The following is an 18266-nucleotide window of genomic DNA, read 5'->3' on the forward strand; positions in this document are numbered from 1 at the left end:
GGATGTTATGTTTGGAAAACTTGTGTAAAAACCAGTAAAAAAATTTTTTTTAAAAAAAGAAAGTTTAAAGACAGTGATCTGCCCAAAATCCACAACAGAAAATGCACACGAACACACGTCGAACCAGCTAAAACTCGAATTCTATCTACCGAAGGACAATACATCCTGTTTTATACCAGGTACAGTAATGCTAATCCATTCAACAGCATATAAATTCTCCTTTGGAGCATTTCTGTTTATTAGTATTAGTATTTCTGCAGGAATCCTGTGGGTTGTTGTCTTTCCCCCAGTCTAGATCATTTGCAGCTAGCTCCTTTATTTTCTGTCTTACTTAATACACAGTTGCATTTAAGCTTCTGTCTGAATGAGCTGCTTTCTAAAAGGAATGCTCATTCAAATGTTCCTTTCCATTCAAATGTTACAGTTTTTATCAGGTTTACAAGCTACACTAGTTGCTGATTAGATCATTCCTTTGATGTGACAGATTTGGGGGGGGGGATACAAAGGTTCGCAGTATTCTTTTTGGCATCTGCAAAGCCGAACATCTGAAAGCAATTAAATATTATGGCAGAAGTGAGAAAGTTTTTTTTAAAAAAAAGAAAGAAAAAGAGATAAAGCGCTGAAGTGTCACTTCATGCCCCCTGGTGGTACATTAACCAAATGTCTAAGGCCAAAATTATCTAAAACATTCTAATCTCAGCAGTCCCTGAAAATTATACAACAACAAAATCACTTCCAGTTAAGACAATGAGTGAGCGGTGTGCATTTCAAATCTATTACTTTATTACCATAATTTTGGAACACCTGAACAAATGATTCCAGGAAACACAGATATGATATTTGGCTATAAAAGTAATGTTTTGCAACCACATGCAAGTTGGTCCCTGCTTTTCTTCAAACAGAAGGATCAGATATAAAATTTACTGAGTATTTCTTGAAACCTCACAACCTCAATTAATTCATAGTTGCATCTCAAACAATCCAAAACTTGAATTCTTTGTATTTGCAATTATGGATTTTCAGAGGACTGAAGGCTTTCATTCTTTAGCAACATTTTGGGATATCAGATACTTTAAGAATATAACAGCTTTAGGAGAAAAATGAAAGACTCTTAGAGCACCTAATGATAATAAACTTACTATGGCACATAGCCCTACAGTCCACTTCCTTGAAATCTCACACCGTAATAAAAAGCTTTGGCTTTGTGATGCAAAACTGTTGTTTTTGCTGCAACAGATAAAAATTAGCTTTAGAAGAGGAACTGCTTCCTTCTCATCATAATTATACTTTACTCATGGGCTTCCCGCCCCCTCCCAGCTGTGGGGAGCACTGAAGCAATGTAGAGTTCTGGGTATCCAAAACTCAGTTATCAGAGTCAATTTATCTGATAAAAATGATCTGCAAAATACTACCAAGTGACCTTAGGGACCCAGGTGGCGCTGAGTCTAGGGCTTGCTGATCAGAAGGTCGGCGGTTCGAATCCCTGCAATGGGGTGAGCTCCCGTTGCTCGGTCCCAGCTCCTACCCACCTAGCAGTTGGAAAGCACATCAAAGTGCAAGTAGATAAATAGGGACCGCTCCAGCGGGAAGGTAAACGGCATTTCCGTGCGCTGCTCTGGTTCGCCAGAAGCAGCTTTGTCATGCTGGCCACATGACCCGGAAGCTGTCTGCAGACAAATGCTGGCTCCCTCGGCCTATAGAGCGAGATGAGCTCCGCAACCCGAGAGTCTGACATGACTGGACCTGATGGTCAGGGGCCCCTTTACCTTTACCTTACCAAGTGACCTTAATAGCTGAGCAGACAATTAAATGTTAAAAATTCCCCGGGCGCTAGGCGTATTTTGCGACTTGCGCAGGTTAAATTGCGAACACGTGGAGATCTCTGGATGCCAAGTTGGCGACTGACATCTCCATCTGGCTGGCCCCTCCAGCTTTCTTAAAAAGGTAAGCAGAAGGGCATATTTATTGCATTTATATCTCACCTTTTTCTGCAAGGAGTACTCATCTCCTGTTAATACCTATAGCAACCCTGTGAGGTACGCTGAGGCTATGACTGGCCCAAGGTAACCCGTGAGCTTCATGACTGAGTAGGGATTTGAACCCTGATCTCCTAGTCCAACACTAACCACTACACAAGGCTTCCTCAAACTTGGCCCTCCAGATGTTTTTGGCCTACAACTCCCATGATCCCTAGATAGCAGGGCCAGTGGTCAGGGATGATGGGAATGCTAGTCTCAAAACATCTGGAGGGCTGAGTTTGAGGAAGCCTGCACTACACCATACTGGCTTCCTAGAGTACTTCTGCTTAGGAGCAGCTATATAAATGAAGTAGGTAAATAAATTATGGGGAAAGCAAAATGTCACTTGGGGAAGGATTTGAAATATTTTTATTGAAGCTTATATTTGTTTTATACCAAATTGTTTTATTTAATGTGTTGTAAACTGCTAGGAGATTTTTTTATTTAAAATATAGAAAGGTATAGAAATGAAACGAATCATCATCATCAATTTCATTTTTTTAAAAAAAAAGTGTCTAGACATTCCGTTGTGGCAGCTGTAACCTAGGTTTAAGGTGCCATTTCGCAATTAGCTCATATATCTGAGCGTCTAACACTGGCAGACATATAAATTCAGATCTCCCAAGTCTTCCCCTCTAGGGAAGGGGAAGTTTGCATGGGAAATGACAGATCAGACAAAAGGAAGAGTGAGCCCCCACAACATGCTCCTAAGCTCCAACTAAGGTTAGGAGATGGCTACACTGTCCTTTGGGAGATTTTGCCACATTTGGCAAAAGATTCAGAAGAGTTGGACTAGATCAGGGGTCCCCAAACTAAGGCCCGGGGGCCGGATGCGGCCCAATCACCTTCTAAATCCAGCCCGCGGATGGTCTGGGAATCAGCATGTTTTTTCATGAGTAGAATGTGTCCTTTTATTTAAAATGCATCTCTGGGTTATTTGTGGGGCATAGGAATTCGTTCAAAAAAAAATTCAAACTATAGTCCGGCCCCCCACAAGGTCTGAGGGACAGTGGACTGGCCCCCTGCTGAAAAAGTTTGCTGACCCCTGGACTAGATGATCCTCGTGGTCCCGTCTAACTCTACAATTCTATGATTCTATGAACAGTACAACAGATTATGTTGTTACTGCAATGTTATTAATATTTACAGTCTGAACTTCACCAGCAAGTCACAAGATGGGTTACAACAATCTAAAAAAATCAACATTAAAAGCTGTCTGAACAAAGCCCAGCCATAGGAATAGGGTAGGCCCTGAAAACACATTATCTCACATATTAAAGGTCAGGGCAAAGAGGTGCATGTTTATCATACAATAAAAGCTGCATAATGAAGATGCCAGACACATCTGCCACACATAATATACCTTTTTCCGCCCAACATCTGAGGGAGGTGGAACTACCCAGAGGGCTCCCACTGCTGGTCTTAATACTCAAGAGGGTCTGTAAGGAAGGAGGTGGTTTTTCATATATTTGGCGCCCAAGTCGTTTAGGGTTTCAAACACTAACGTGGGCACCTTGAATTGGGCCCAGACTGGTAATCAATGCAAGCTTTTCTAAAACAGGCATGATTTGCATCCCAAGCCAGTAATTAGCAGATGAATTTTGGACTACTTGGAAATTTCCATCTAAACAGTAATGACAACACTGTTTATATTTTTGAAACTTTAGCTTCACTCAGATACTGTTTCAGAAAACCAAAGAGTCACTTTGTTTAAATGAAGAAGTTTAGATTTAAGGAAAGCCACACTTAACTGATTATTTCATGGCATTTATGCCAAGTGTCACATTGTTCAATAAATCTAAAAAGGGCTCAAAACTTTCCAGGGAGGATCATATTCAAACAGAGCTAGGCATTTTGTGCCATGTAGACTTTAAGGCCAAAATGCCTTGAGGTTATCTTTTGAGCTGTTGGCGAGTGCTGTGTTATAGAAACATTGATCTGCTTTCCCACTAACAGATCTAGCAAGATTCAGCTTGCAGCCCATAAGTCAATTGGTAATCTCTTGTTTTGGTATTGAAAGTCAGAGCTGACTCCTTCTGCAAACACAAGTCATACTTTTCATTGCTCTTCTAACAACTTTCAGCTGCATGCTTGGATGGGTTAATTAAAAAAATGCACAGGAAAGGAGTCTCATCCTTTGGAATAACTTTGCTCAACCAGGAAACCACTGAACACCCAGATAGTCTTATTCTTTGATATTTCAACTACGGTATATCAAGAGAGAGAGACACAGAGGGAGATCTGCTCTGCATGTGACAGAACAAGCCTGTGCATTACACCACCCTGGGTCAATTGTGTCTGTTCTGTAAAGTTTGCAAAACGTTTGCACGTTTGATAACAGGTAGTAGAACACTGATAACACAGGGTAAAAAGTTTTAAAGTGCATTTTTGCTTCTTCCTGCTTATGTGCAGATGAAGCAAACCATGACCCCCGGATTACTGTTACGTCCAACTTTGGAAGGCTCAAAACAAATGTTCGACATGGATACAGAAAGAATTAAAAAACAATGTTGTGCTGCAGGCTGATTTTGAGTTACTTAGCTTTGAGGAACTAGGTGCTGCTGTTTTATTTTTAAGAACCTGAGCTCTGCGTCAGTGAACACCAGAACAATTCTGTCGGTTTTGTTTGTTTCGTTGGCAGCAACACTACAGATGTAACACAGAGCCAGTACTAGCAGGGAGGGAGCAAGACAGACCATAAATATGTGTTCAAATTAAACCCACTAACTATGGTTTACTGTGAATGTGCAAACCAGGCCCCTATGCTAAATTCTCCTCAGATGTTACAGGAAAAGCGCATTTAATCTGCCTTGCCTCATGTGGATTGTCTTTTCAAGTGTCCTTCAATCATGCCAAAATGTTGATGTTGACCCATGGCAGTGAGACAGAAGGCCCAATCTTACTCTGTAATGTGAGGAGCTGCCTTGCCATCTCCACCGATTCAGTTTGCTGAGGAGTACTTAACTGAACTCTACCCCCAAAGCCAAAGTATCAGATCAGTACATATTGATTTTTAAACTGAAGTGACTTTAAGTCAAGTTTCCTACTTAAAAAAAATCAAGTATTGTGTAATGACTGGTGCCTGAACTTGCTTACCCCCCCCCCAAATGTCCTCACCCTTTCCCATTCTGAATTATGTACATACAGTACTGTATTATGCTGTAAACCTGTAGCAGGACGTCTGCTATTTTGGGGTTTTATTTCATTTTGTCCACACTTAAAAACTTCAGGACCTTTAGAATTAGTTTCTTAAACATTCGTTTCCTTTCTTTAGGGGAAAGGGCCGCAGCACAGCACCACTAGAGTCTTACATGGGTACACCAGGAAGCTTCCTGGGTCTAAGACATGCATGCCATTCCACTTACGACCCTCAGTCTCTGGATATTTGTGTAGCAGTGGGCACTAGATCACACACAATTGGCTGTGAATGGAAAGGATGTGTAGAACAGTGTTTCTCAACCTTTTTGAGCCAAGGCACACTTGTTCCATGAAAAAAATCACGAGGCACACCACCATTAAAAAAGTTAAAAAAATTAACTCTGTGCCGCCCTATATTGACTATATAATTATGACTGTAAGAAACACTTGCCAATTGCTGTGTTGGTTGCAATCTCCTGTAATAAGGCTTCACAAGCCGCTGATTTCTCTGCCAGCACAATCCTTTGCTCAGCAAGTTTCAGGTTGAGCTCATCTAGCCAGCTTCTTTAAGTTTGTCTAAAACCACCCTCCCGTGGTGTTGGCTGTTGAGAGCTGCGCTCGCCCCGCATCGTGACCCGACTGGCTTCCTTTCCGGCGGGTCAGCGCTGATTATTGGCAGCCGCCCGGCACGTGACAATGCAAATCGCCCTTCTCATCGCCGCACGTCGCGGCACACCAGCCAGCAGTGTGCCGTGGAACAGCGGTTGAGAAACGCTGGTGTAGAAGTCCCTTTGGGTTGGGAAGGCTTTAATCCTTAGTCTGAAAGAAGTGACAAACTGATGCAGCAAGAGACAAACTCATTCCAGTCAGTAAACTCTGCAGATACCAGGACTGTGTTCTTCCAGCACTTACATATTAATAGCCCAATCCTATGAAGAATTAGGTTTACTTAAATCCACTAGTCTCATTGAATATTTTAAAATATGCCTGACTCTGCATACTAACAGGCCGTAAATCCAGGGCTTTTTTTTTCTTCCTGAACTCTCCTGAACTCAGTTCCGGTATCTCTCAGGTGGGCACCATGGCCATTCTAAGAGAATGAGGGAGGAGACCATGTTGAGTCCCAGCACCTCTTTTTCTAAAAAAATTAAGGTAAAGGTAAAGGACCCCTGACAGTTAAGTCCAGTCGCAGACGACTCTGGGGTTGTGGCGCTCATCTCACTTTACTGGCAGAGGGAGCAGACGTATGTCCGCAGACAGTTTTACGGGTCATGTGGCCAGCATGACTAAGCCACTGCTGGTGAAACCAGAGCAGCGCAGAGAAACACCGTTTACCTTCCCGCTGGAGCGGTACCTATTTATCTACTTGCACTTTGACATGCTTTCAAACTGTTAGGTTGGCAGAAGCAGGAACCGAACAACAGGAGCTCACCCTGTTGCGGGAATTCGAACCGCCGACCTTCTGATCGGTAAGCCCTAGGCTCAGTGGTTTAGACCACAGCGCCACCCGCTTCCCTCTAGAAAAACAGCACTTCGTAAATCCTAATCTTTAGATTTCAACCAACACATATTGGAGAACCACATGTCAACACACTGAATTTAACTTCCAATTAAAATGTCCAGAATCTACATAGAATAGAACCAAAGAAATACTTGTTATCTAGTCTATTTTGGTCTGGGCAGTGCCTTGGTGGAGGACCACCCAAAGTACACCACCTTGTACACATGTTGAGTTTCATGACGGAAGCACTAAACAATGTCCTTTTGTTTGACACTACGCATACATATGGTAAGAAGGAACTACTTCACATGCCTTAACACACATTTCCTCCCTGCAAAAAAAACTTTGGGATACTGAAGAAACAAGTGTTCGAGGCAATTAAGTTATCTGTAGTGTTAGGAATATATGACGCCATCTGAGTTAAATATGATCGCTTTGAGTCTGCATCTGCTGAGGCCAGCCTGCCTATTTTTCAAAGGGCGAACTGTGTGTGTGTTTCTTAAGCTGACACTCTAGACAGTATCAGAACACCCCAGATGCCATACTGTCTGTGAAGACAAGCTGGAACTTGCCCTGGTCTGCCATTCAAGATCAGATCCTGCCCCGGGGCTAGTTCACAGCCAAGTATACAACCAAGGATATTGTAGGAGGCTTAATGATGAACTAATGAATACTACACTGTACCCTTCTGCCAAATAGAAAGGTCCTGAATTTGAATAAGAATTATTACTGCCTTTTGCTCTGGATCTGTAACCAGGCAAGCATAAACATCTGTCTAACACATTTTATTGAGAGGCACGTTTTAAACAAGGAATTGCATTTTACCTTTATTTCTCCAAGTGCATTTTTTAATGTTTTGTTTTAAACAATAAAACGATCTTCTTGGTTAAGGAAACTTGATCTGAAGAGATTTCTAAACTAGGCTCTTGCCACCTCACATGAGTGCTTTATCTGTTCAGCAAAGACTGATCATTATCCCTTTAGGGAGGGAAGATGGCTGTTGAGAGGGTCCAAAAGTGGAATACTTGCAACCCAGTACCCTAACTGGATCTTTTAACTGAAGTAGTAATAATCCATACTGCTCCCTCAGTAAGTGGCAGCAACTATTGATTTTAACGTGTTTTGTGGTGAGATAATCACACCACAAAAGTTACTAGGAGTAACTGGAAAACCCTCTATTTTCAAGCCACTGCTGAGCTAAGGCTCGCTCAAACGCAAAACCAGGAAATGTCACAACTCTTTTCAACAGCTTCCAAAGGCCTTCTTCCTATGCAACCTAGCGTGCTGGCATACTGTTGCACAGGAAAACTTTCTAAGCAGCTTTTTAAAAAAATCAAAGCACTAAACACTTTAGAAACCTATCATTTCCATAATATCTGTGCTCCATAAAGGCAAGGGTCACCACTTTCTAGAATGTGCATATTAAAGCACGGATTACGCAAGAGAGGATAGATTTACTAGCAGTCTTTGGTAACTATACTTTACTTAATAGCATAGGAATTTGGAAATCTTAGAGCCGCAGAGCTGGAAAAGAGCAAGATTCCCCCCCCCCCCCAGCCCTGTACTAAACGTTGAAATACACTTGCTTTGTTACACAACCCGCGTTAAGTTTTACAGTTCTGAGCATTAGGCCAAGATCTGCAAGAAAAGCTGGTTTAAATAAAATAAGCTCTTTCCTACTGATATAAGATACTAATTTCAATTCTTTTCCAGCGGTACATTCTAACCTGTTAAGCAGTTGAAAGGCCTCGTTTATCCAGTTCAAAGGCACACCTCTCTGTGCCAAAGTTACCTGTCTCAGAAGCAAGCGCACCCTAAGTTTCATATCCCGGGGAAATTATTCACCATGACATAACTCTTTCAGGTGACTTGATCCGAGCCAGGAACGTGTTGGGATTTCCTGATCTTATATGCCAAGTACAAATCAAGTAAAGTACAAATCATAAACCAAGGTGTGTTTAGAAAATAAGCTCTATGCTTTCACACTGTATTAACTTTCTAGCTACAAGCAAGTAACTCGATAGTGTAATGTAACTACAATGGACTTCAAACATGGAAACCTAGCTCACAGCTTCCTTGGCAGCCTCAGTCCAGCCTCACACACACGGCCTGAAGTATGCCAAATAATTTTTGTTTAGAAAAAAGAACAAGGCAACTCCCATGTATTTTGCCTTCGAGTTCTTTGGAGAATAAGGGGTAATATGAACGGTGAGAAAAATAAGAGTTTGCAAAGAAAAAACAGTTGTGCCTTGGGACCAGTAGAGCACCCATTTAACAGGCACAGAGGAAAAACTTGGTTTTTCCAGTCTCCAAATGAGTTTCCCTCCCACATTCACGCCTAAGGAATAGAGAGCTCCTATCAAGCAGGTGACAGTCCCCATCCCCTTCGTTTCCCAGGTCTCTTTTAGGGCAGCATAGTATTGTACAGGTAGTCTTTCTCTGATAGTCACTCCACCTGTCTGTGAAGCCTTGCACCCTACTCCCTGGCTATGACCCCTCTGGAGTAAGTAAAGGACGGGTAGTAACAGGCACTTTTCATTACTACAGTAGGTACTCCATGGCTGTGCTGAGCGTGACATTCAAATCTGGCTCCGGGACTGGCCTGCAGCTCGAATTAAACCTACCAAACATAGAAAGTAGGGCACTAAGGCGCTGAGCTCCCATTCGAAGTCGGTCAGGATGCGACTTTTCCCCCCAGGGGAAAGGCTACAATCCCACGTGCAGTTTCCACTCGGGAATTCGTCCCACCAAATCAGACTGGTAAGTGGGCACAGAAAGGGGGCTGGGTAGGAGTCTCCTAATGTCCCCGACCCCTCCATCGAATCGCCGTAACAAGGGGAAGTATGAGCAACTTCGCCTTTCCTTTCCGGAGAGACCCCACCCCACAACTCCCACTTGACTCAGATCCTATCTACGGGCAAGGGCACTGATCCGGAATCGGTTTATGGTAGCTAAAACGAGCTTTTTGCATTTCCTTCTCTCCTGGTAACGGCTGACAGTTGCGATACAAGCCTGTATGATACATAAACACACACACATACACGCGCACCCGTGGTCCATCTGCCCCCTAACCCCGCACCAACTCACCTGGGGGAAGGAGCCTTCGCGGCGGTGGTTCTTGGGGTGGTCCAGGTGGCCCCGATCCAGCATCAAGTAGAGCGAGAAGATCACCACGCAGAAGATCGCGCTGCCAAACACCGTGAACTGCCGGCTCAGCTTCATCGCCGCGCCGGGCAAGGCGGAGAAGCACAAAAAAGATCACCGAGCGCAGCTACCCAAAGGCACCCGGCGCCCCACCCCGTCCAGTAGCGGCGGCGGCGACTCCGGCTCCAACTAAACTTCTGAGCGAGATCTCCAACAATCCCGGCCCCGCCGCCGGGCCGGAGAGCTCGGCAGTAAGGACAAAAGTTCCCTCCCGGGCCCGGGCGGACGCCAGCCAGCGGGGCCGGGACGAAGCGAAGCCTCCAGCCGCTTCTCCGAGTCCCTCGGGGCAAGTTCTCCCGTCCCGTCGGGGCGCCTCGAAAAATCCACCAAGATACGCCCGGGAGTTTCGGGGAAAGGCGAGAGGGCTCCCCACCTCGAGCTCCTCCGGCGCGAAGGGGAGCGAGGAAGCCGAGTGGGGCGGGCGAAGGGCAGCCAGCCGCCCGGGCGCCTCGACGCAGCCGGAGCTCCGGATGCGCTGCTTCCTGATCGCCTGGCCAGCAGCGGGACTGGAACCGGCGGCGGCGGGCGAGGAGGGCTCGGCACTCCCACACGCTCAGCGCGGCTGATAAGGAAGCGGGGAGGAGCCGCGGCCGCCCGGCCCGCCAGTCCAGCAGCAACAGCGCCTGCTGCCGCCGGAGAGCGACGCGCTCCGCCCACAGACACGCACCGGGGAGGAGAGGCGAGGCGAGGCGGAGCCTGGCCCACCACCAGCCACACAGCGCCACGACCACGCTGGGCGGCGAGGCAGGCAGGCATTCCGCGAGCGCACCTCGTTTTGCCGCCGTTATTCCGTTTCCGAGGCAGCTCGCGGCTGTTCTGCGCGCCCCGGGCTCTTCGTTAGCGCGGGGGCTTCGCTTACACGGTAGCGATCGCGCTTCCCGCAGAAAGGCGGCACTTGGGAGCTCTCGGCGCAGAGATCAGTTCCCCTTCCCCCCCGCCAAAAAAAAGACGCTTGCACAAACCCATACCTCTTTTTTTTTTGCTAGGAAGGGACTCCCACCCCCTGAAGCCGAGGCTATTCTAAGAAGGCTCGCTATATCCTGCATAGGATCGCAGCTGCGCGTCAGTGGGAGGAAGCGAGCTTGGCATGGCCGGCTGGCGGCAGAATGCGCCTTTTGTGTTTTGCGGCGCGGAGAGCGGAGCAGCTGCTGCGGCCGCTTCCCTGGAGTTTCTATGGAGCCTTCGGAGGCTTCCAGCTGTTGCTGCCTTAGAGACGGCGGCGGGCAGGTGCGAGGCGGGACACAGGCACTGTGGCCTGACGCTCCTCTTCCGCGAGAGAGGGAGCGAGGGCCCTTGATGCCCGCCCTGCACGAGTTAGAAAGTTGTCCCGCTCTTGCCTGGGGCGGAGCGGAAGGTGCGGGTCGCTCCCACGTACGTCGGGACTTGGGGGGGGGGGTAATTGCAGGGCTTGGCAATGGAGGCCGGAAGAGCGCGCTTCTGCTTAGCTTGCAGCTAGCTCCTTGCATCGCGTGCTTTCTCGGAAGTCTTCAGTCAAGCTAAGAAGCGAGGGAATATGGGATTGCAAATAGCTGAAAAACCGCATCCTTCCGCATGGGGCTGGAGATCGGCAGGGGGAGCCTCTAGGGATTTCCCCCACACTTGGGAGTTGGTGTCCTCCCCCCCCCAAAAAAAATATGACGTCTTATTATGTTTTTATATGTGTTGCGAGCCGCCCAGAATGGCTGGGGCAACCCAGACAGATGAATGGGGTATTAATAATAATACTATCTCATTAATTAATAATATACATATAATTCCCCTATTATATATAATATAATTAATATATATAATATAATTAATATATATAATATAATTATATAATATAATGCCCCTGTTTAGGGAAGCTTTCAATGTTTGATGTTTTATTCTGCTTTAATATTCTGTTGGGAGCTGCCCAGAGTGGCTGGGGAAACCCAGCCGGATGGGTGGGGTATAAATAAAAAAGTATTACTATAATTATTATGCGGTCTGCCAGAGGGCAGTTTGTGTGTCAGCCCCAAAACTTGTAGAATTTCCTCCCCATTGTATGGTTTTCCTTGCCTGCTGAATACATTGGCCTCTATGACAACCGGAATATATATTTTAAGACCTACCCCTCTTCTTTTCTTTGTTCATTATTAAAACCATATTTAATATTTGAATATTCTGTTGTAAATTGTTTAAACTTATTTTTATATTGTAGTAGTATGTTATAGAAAGCCTTGGGACCTTATGGTGAAACTATAAATAACTATGGCTGCAATCCTAACCTTTATGAATAAGTCTCATTGAATTATATGGGACTTATTGGTTTGTGCCTTTAATCCTTTTACTACACATAAGCAAATGCCATTTAATTCAAGGAGACCCATGCCTGGGTGAATGTGTGTACGATTTCAGCCTTGTGGTATATTGAACAAACTGTCTAGTCTTCTGTAGTAACTTCTGCATGGTATTCTTCAGCTATACAGCATAATCATCACAATTACAACAAATAAAGGCTTGACATATCTCGCTTTGCATGTCACGAGTCTATCTCCTATATTGGTTTCACCTTTTAAGTTGCATTACTGAAATAAATGAACTTTTCGACAATATTCTAATTTTTCGAGTTGCACCTGTATTGCTCAACGTGAGGACATCTTTGTAAACTGCACATTTATAATTCACCATAGCTCAAAATATGTGAGCGGAAGCCATTCATAACCACAGTGTGAAGAGGTTACTACTTTGGTTCAAGACTCAAAACGACTTCTGCTTAAATATGCATCTTAAAACAACAACAACAAATAGGCCTCACTGAAGTCCCATGAAATCTTTTATCATCAAACCTGACCACAATGAAAAGAAGTATAAACACATTAGCATGGTGTCCCAGAGCTTAAGTGGTGCCATATTCATTACCTCCAATAACTGAACCGGTGTGACATACGGGGCAAGAGAGAATTTTAATGTGGCAAGGCAGGTTTGACTGGTCAGGCTTCAAGGACTGCACGATGCTTTATTAGCAAGATACCCTTAATTAAACTACAGTGGTACCTCGGTTTACAAACACAATTGGTTCCGGAAGTCTGTACTTAACCTGAAGCGTACTTAACCTGAAGCGAACTTTCCCATTGAAAGTAATGGAAAGTGGATTAATCCAGGGGTGTCAAACTCAAATTCATCGGGGGCCGCATCAGCAGTTTGGTCACCCTCAAAGGGCCGGTTGTATCTGTAGGACTATGTGTCCACTCTTTATTATCATAAATTACTGTCACTGCATTCAATTATTACTGTTTTTTTAATAATGTAAGTAATAACTAGCTCTGAAAGCAGAAACATAGTCAGAATAATGGCAAGTAGATATTGAAAAATGATTTTTGGTAACTGCACTGGGTGGTGGAGGCTCGCTAGGGTTTCATGCAGGACCTTTGCAGAGCTACTAGTACCTGGAGATGCTGGGGTCCTTCTGCATGCAGGACAGATGTTCTGCCAGTGAGCCACCACCCTTCACCAAAGGGACTGGCTGAGGTTGACTCACTGAAGCTGCTCTCCTGGTTCCAGGGTTTAAGGGCCAGAAGTATAAAGCAGCATCCTATGTTTCTGAGGAGAGGGAGAGGGAGGGGAGAGGAGGGGAGGGGAGCGGAGGAAGGAAGGAAGGAAGGAAGGAAGGAAGGAAGGAAGGAAGAAAAGAGGGAGTGGGAGGGAGAGAGGAAGGAAGGAAGGAAAGAGAGGAGAGAAAGAAGAGTAGGAAATAAGGAAGAGAAGAGGAAAGAAAAAGAAAGAGGGAGAGAAGACGGAAAGGGAGAAAGATGGAAGGAAGTAGAGGGAAAGAAAGAATAAGAATGAGGGAGAGGAAGAAAGTTGAGAAGGACGGAAGGAAGGAAGGAAGGAAGAAAGAAAGAAAGAAAGAAAGAAAGAAAGAAAGAAAGAAAGAAAGAAAGAAAAGGGGGAGCAGGAGGGAGAGAGGAAGGAAAGAGGTGAGAGAAAGAAGAGTAGGAAAGAAGGAATAAAGAAGGAAAGAAAACGAAAGAGGGAGAGAAGACAGAGATAAAGAAGGAAGGAAGGAGAGGGAAAGAAAGAATAAGAACGAGAGGGAGGAAGAAAGAGAGGGAAGGGGGGTCGCCGCCTTGATTCAGCGCCAGAAAAGAGCGTGAAGGGACCCAGGGGCAAAAAGCATTTCCCCGGCCCCAGCTGTTTGTTGGCGCTTTGTTGGTGCGGCGCTTCAGCAGCAAGGTCCCACTGCTGGGTCCTGCTGGCTGGGGCGCTCGGCGGGCCACATGACGAGGTCTGGCGGGCCGGATTTGGCCCCCGGGCCTTGTGTTTGACACCCGTGGATTAATCTGTTCCAGATGGGTCCGCGGAGTACTCGACCTGAAGCGTACTTAACCTGAGGTACAGTATTAGTGTAATTGGTTCCAGAAGTCCATACTTAACCTGAAGCGAACTTTCCCATTGAAAGTAATGGAAAGTGGATTAATCCGTTTCAGACAGGTCCGTGGAGTACTTAAACTGAAAATACTCAAACCGAGGCGTACTTAAACCGAGGTATGACTGTATTGTCCACAAATTTGAGCACACGCATTGCTGGCCCCAAGGAAATATGCTTTGCAACCTACACCCCTGGTTTGGATCCTGGAAGAGAAAAATGGTGAAGCTGTGTTCAAGAAGCAAAAGTACCATATTTGAAGCTGAAATGCAAAGCAAACTAAAGAGTAGGGGGGGGGAGAGTTCTGTGTAAACATGTTTAGGATTGCACGGTTAAAACTCAAACCAGAAAGTGTGCACAGTGGCCAGTCAGGTACAGCCACATTCCAAGCAGAGATAGGAACTTGGAAAAGCAAATCAATGAATCTATTGGTCAGAGCTCATCTGATACCTTTTGCTGAAGCTGAGGAAAGTCCTTTAGGTTCTGCCTACAGTTTATTCCCAAAGCAATACTAAAGAATTGGCCTGAACCAGCTGGAGAAATCATTCAGTACTGTCCAGACTCTCAACCTCAAATCTTTGGTATGAGAAAGCAACATTATTTCCTTCTGAACTCATCCATTAACATTCCTACACAAACATATATATCCCTCCGTGTGTGTGTGTGTGTGTGTGTGTGTGTGTGTGTGTGTGTGTGTGTAGATAGACCTGTACACACACACCCTCCAGCTAACACATCTGATAAACGACTGGACTGTAGTTCATTAAAGCTTATGAAATAATAAAGTTTGCTCATCTCGGAAATTTTCCTTGTCTTTCTTACCACAAATACAACTGGTTCTGAAAATCACAGGAGTTTAAATTAGACTCTACCTTGCCTTGAGTACAGGCTGCATTTGTGATAAAGTTGCATAGTGTACAATTAAACACTGCCCAACAGGATTCTCTTAGGACACCAGTCTGAGAAAAGAAGAAGAGAACTAAAAGGCTGAATCATGGAAGCTCACTTTTGTCCCGGCCTTTGCATCGCTCTGTCTGAAATCTCTGGATACTTGTAATTAGTGTTGGCTGCTGATTTTTTGCCCTACCCCCTCACATGGAAACTCTTAATTGCTAGTCCTGAGACAGGAACTTCCTCTTTGAGGACCTTGCATTCCTAAATAGAAGCAGGTTTATTTATCTGTTCAGGTTTGCTTAGGACTACAGCCAATGATGCAAAGTTAATTATCAGCATCCTTAGCAGGACATATTTTTGTTAGGTGGGCTTATTTGTGTTAGAGGAGCTGTAACGTTCTTACTAGTGCTATATTCCAAACATCATTTCCCAACTTCTGCATGGCAGTTGCTCATGTAAAGACAAGCAACACTTGAACCCAAAGCCTTCCGGGATATTGACGGCGACGTCTTTGGTGGCCATGCAACGTAAGCACTAAGCCAAATGGTAAAGAGACATCTGTACTGTACAATCATCTAGGTTTGGAACAAAATTGCCATTTGGAGTGACTCAGAAGCTTTCTTTTCCCCTCTGTGAAAATGCTTCCATGGTTGCAAATAACATCAACTGCACCTAACTATTTATTCCTCTTTTAGTGATTTGTTTGAATCCTTATCTTAAAAAAAGAGGAAAAGTAGTCACTATAATAACTTCAGAATGCAAACATTCCTGAGTGTGTGTCAGATGTTTTAACGTATGGTACACGAACTAATTAAATCATCACATATGTCTCAGAATTTGCAGTCCCTGGAATAATTTTGACAATATGGAACACAATTTGCATAATTTGTGCTGATGGTTACTTAGCACTTACTGAAATACAAAGTGGGTTTTTAGAAATTATTTTATTACTTCTGTCAGATTTCGGGGAAGTTGGATTGTATACACCATAGGGAGGATATTAAGAGTTTCAAGCAGGCTTTCTGGAAACATTTATTCCTTGAATGTAGCACAAGGGGTGGAAAGAGCTTTGCTTACTGAGTCATCCTTCTCCCTACTTACATTTAAAATAAAACTGCTTTATTATTATTGACCATTAATATAACTGCAGAGAGGAGAAAGTGAAAAAGGTAAAGGTAAACAACAGGTATGGGGGCTTGGGGGCCATATGTAAGTCACTGTATAGGTCGCTCTTCTGTTCCTGAGGACGAGCTCCAGTAACTTACTGTAGACTTGGAAAGTACAGTGGTACCTCGGTTTATGAACACAATTGGTTCCGGAAGTCTGTTCATAAACTGAAGCGTTCATAAACTGAAGCGAACTTTCCCATTGAAAGTAATGGAAAGTGGATTAATCCGTTCCAGACGGTCCGCGAAGTACTTAAACTGAAGCGTTCATAAACTGAAACATGGGTGTAATTGGTTCCGGAAGTCTGTTCATAAACTGAAGCGTTCATAAACTGAAACATGGGTGTAATTGGTTCCGGAAGTCTGTTCATAAACTGAAGCGTTCATAAACTGAAGCGAACTTTCCCATTAAAAGTAATGGAAAGTGAATTAATCCGTTCCAGATGGGTCCGCGGCTTTCATAAACCGAAAATTCATAAACCGAGGTTCCACTGTAAATGAAAAGGTGTTGTGGAATATTAGCTGACAACTGGAACACTGAATAGCTCAGCTGGTTAGAGCCTGGTGCTGATAAAGCCAAAGTCACAGGTTTGATCCCCACATGGGACAGCTGCATATTCTTGCACTGCAGGCAGCTGGGCGAGATGGTTCTCAGGGTATCTTCCAGCGCTGTGATTCTATGAAAGTGCATGCCAGATGAGTGCAGTTATTCCTAAATACAGACACAAATAGCACAACCAGGAAGAAAATCCAAAGATCAAAGCTAATGATTTGCATTTGCGTTCTTATTGATAACCCTGCAAGGTGTAGTTCAGTATTATTATCATCATCCCATATTGTACACTGAGGCAGAGTGTAGCTTGCCTAAGAAGGCTCCCTGGGGAGACCACAGTAAAAGGGAGAAGATTCAAACTGGAGACATCTTAAATTGTAGGTCAGGTTCTCAGCTGCTTCCCTACATTAGCTCATGAAATCATTCTGCACTGTGGGCTTTAAACACCAAGGATGGTGAGAGCTTTTCAGCCTGAGGGCCGCAATCTTTCTGGCGAACACATGCGAGAGGCAGGCAAGGTGAGAAGCAAAACGGGGGGGGGGGGAGAGAAACACAGTTGGGCCAGGCAAGCAATATGATGTCTTAGCTTTGTGCAGCAGGGTACATTCCAGCCATTCAAAAGTCAGAGGACACATCGCCATAGACACACCACTCCATCCGAGTAAGGAAAGGCCATTATCATGAACAAGGGCACATTCTAGCTTAGCAAAAGCACTCGTGGAGAGGGGCAGGTGAGGGGTGTAGCTTACAGAAGGAGCTTGGTCTGGGCTGTGGCAGACTTTGGGTTCTCAAATTTCAAAGGCGATGCAAAAAAAATTCAAGCCCCGCGTCTCTGGTGCTCCTTCTACAGCGTTGTGGTTTGAACCTGCAACTCTACTTCCCCATTCAAATAACTAGCTTCCTGTGGCCTAATCATATGACTTTGCTTTCTCGCTTCTTACAGACTTGGATGCTCAGAAGAAGAGGGGGTTAACAGGCTATGTTTAATCCACTTTTGACTTTTAATCTCTAAGAAATCCTCCTCCCCCCCAAAAAAAAATTTTCCTCCATAAAAGCTACAGAAAATTAACCACAGCAAGGTTGCCCATGTTTGTAGGCTTCTGTGCCATTGAGATGTAACACTAACGTTCTCCCTCTTCTCACACCTATTTGCATAATTGCAACCCCCCACCCACCAACACTGACGAGAAACTATTGCACTTTCTGTGCCGCTAATTCATAAGGTTGCCTAGCAACTGGATGGGCTCTCTCACCTCAGACTAATCTATTCATATATACTGTGGCCTTTGCCCAGTTCTGTAGCACTTGAAGAACCATGTGCCTTACATCACGGATATTCAGAGAAGGAATTTACGACGGCACTAAAAAGATAACCCAATTACACATACCTAGAAATTTTGCA

At 44.7% G+C, this 18266-nt stretch overlaps 1 protein-coding gene across 3 annotated transcripts in view; it reads right to left on the reverse strand.

Moving 5' to 3' along the window:
• The window catches only part of MAN2A1 (mannosidase alpha class 2A member 1), a 59353-nt gene extending 48712 nt beyond the window's left edge, over positions 1 to 10641 (reverse strand). The window contains exons 1-2 of one of the 3 annotated variants that reach the window (XM_088653215.1): positions 9745 to 10641; positions 1140 to 1227 (exon numbers count right to left, since the gene is read on the reverse strand). Coding sequence is in view for 2 of the 3 variants with exons in the window: in XM_035099662.3 (XP_034955553.3) it covers positions 9745 to 9879 (135 nt within the window). In the remaining variant the exon portion in view is untranslated. Of the gene's footprint in view, positions 1 to 1139; positions 1228 to 3381; positions 3414 to 9744 lie in introns of those variants that run through there. The other 2 variants (XM_088653214.1, XM_035099662.3) reach the window with 2 other exon arrangements.
• Between the last annotated feature and the right edge of the window lie 7625 nt (positions 10642 to 18266).

This window comes from Zootoca vivipara, chromosome 10, assembly GCF_965207765.1.
Source record: "Zootoca vivipara chromosome 10, rZooViv2.hap1.1, whole genome shotgun sequence".
Lineage (NCBI taxonomy): Eukaryota > Metazoa > Chordata > Lepidosauria > Squamata > Lacertidae > Zootoca > Zootoca vivipara.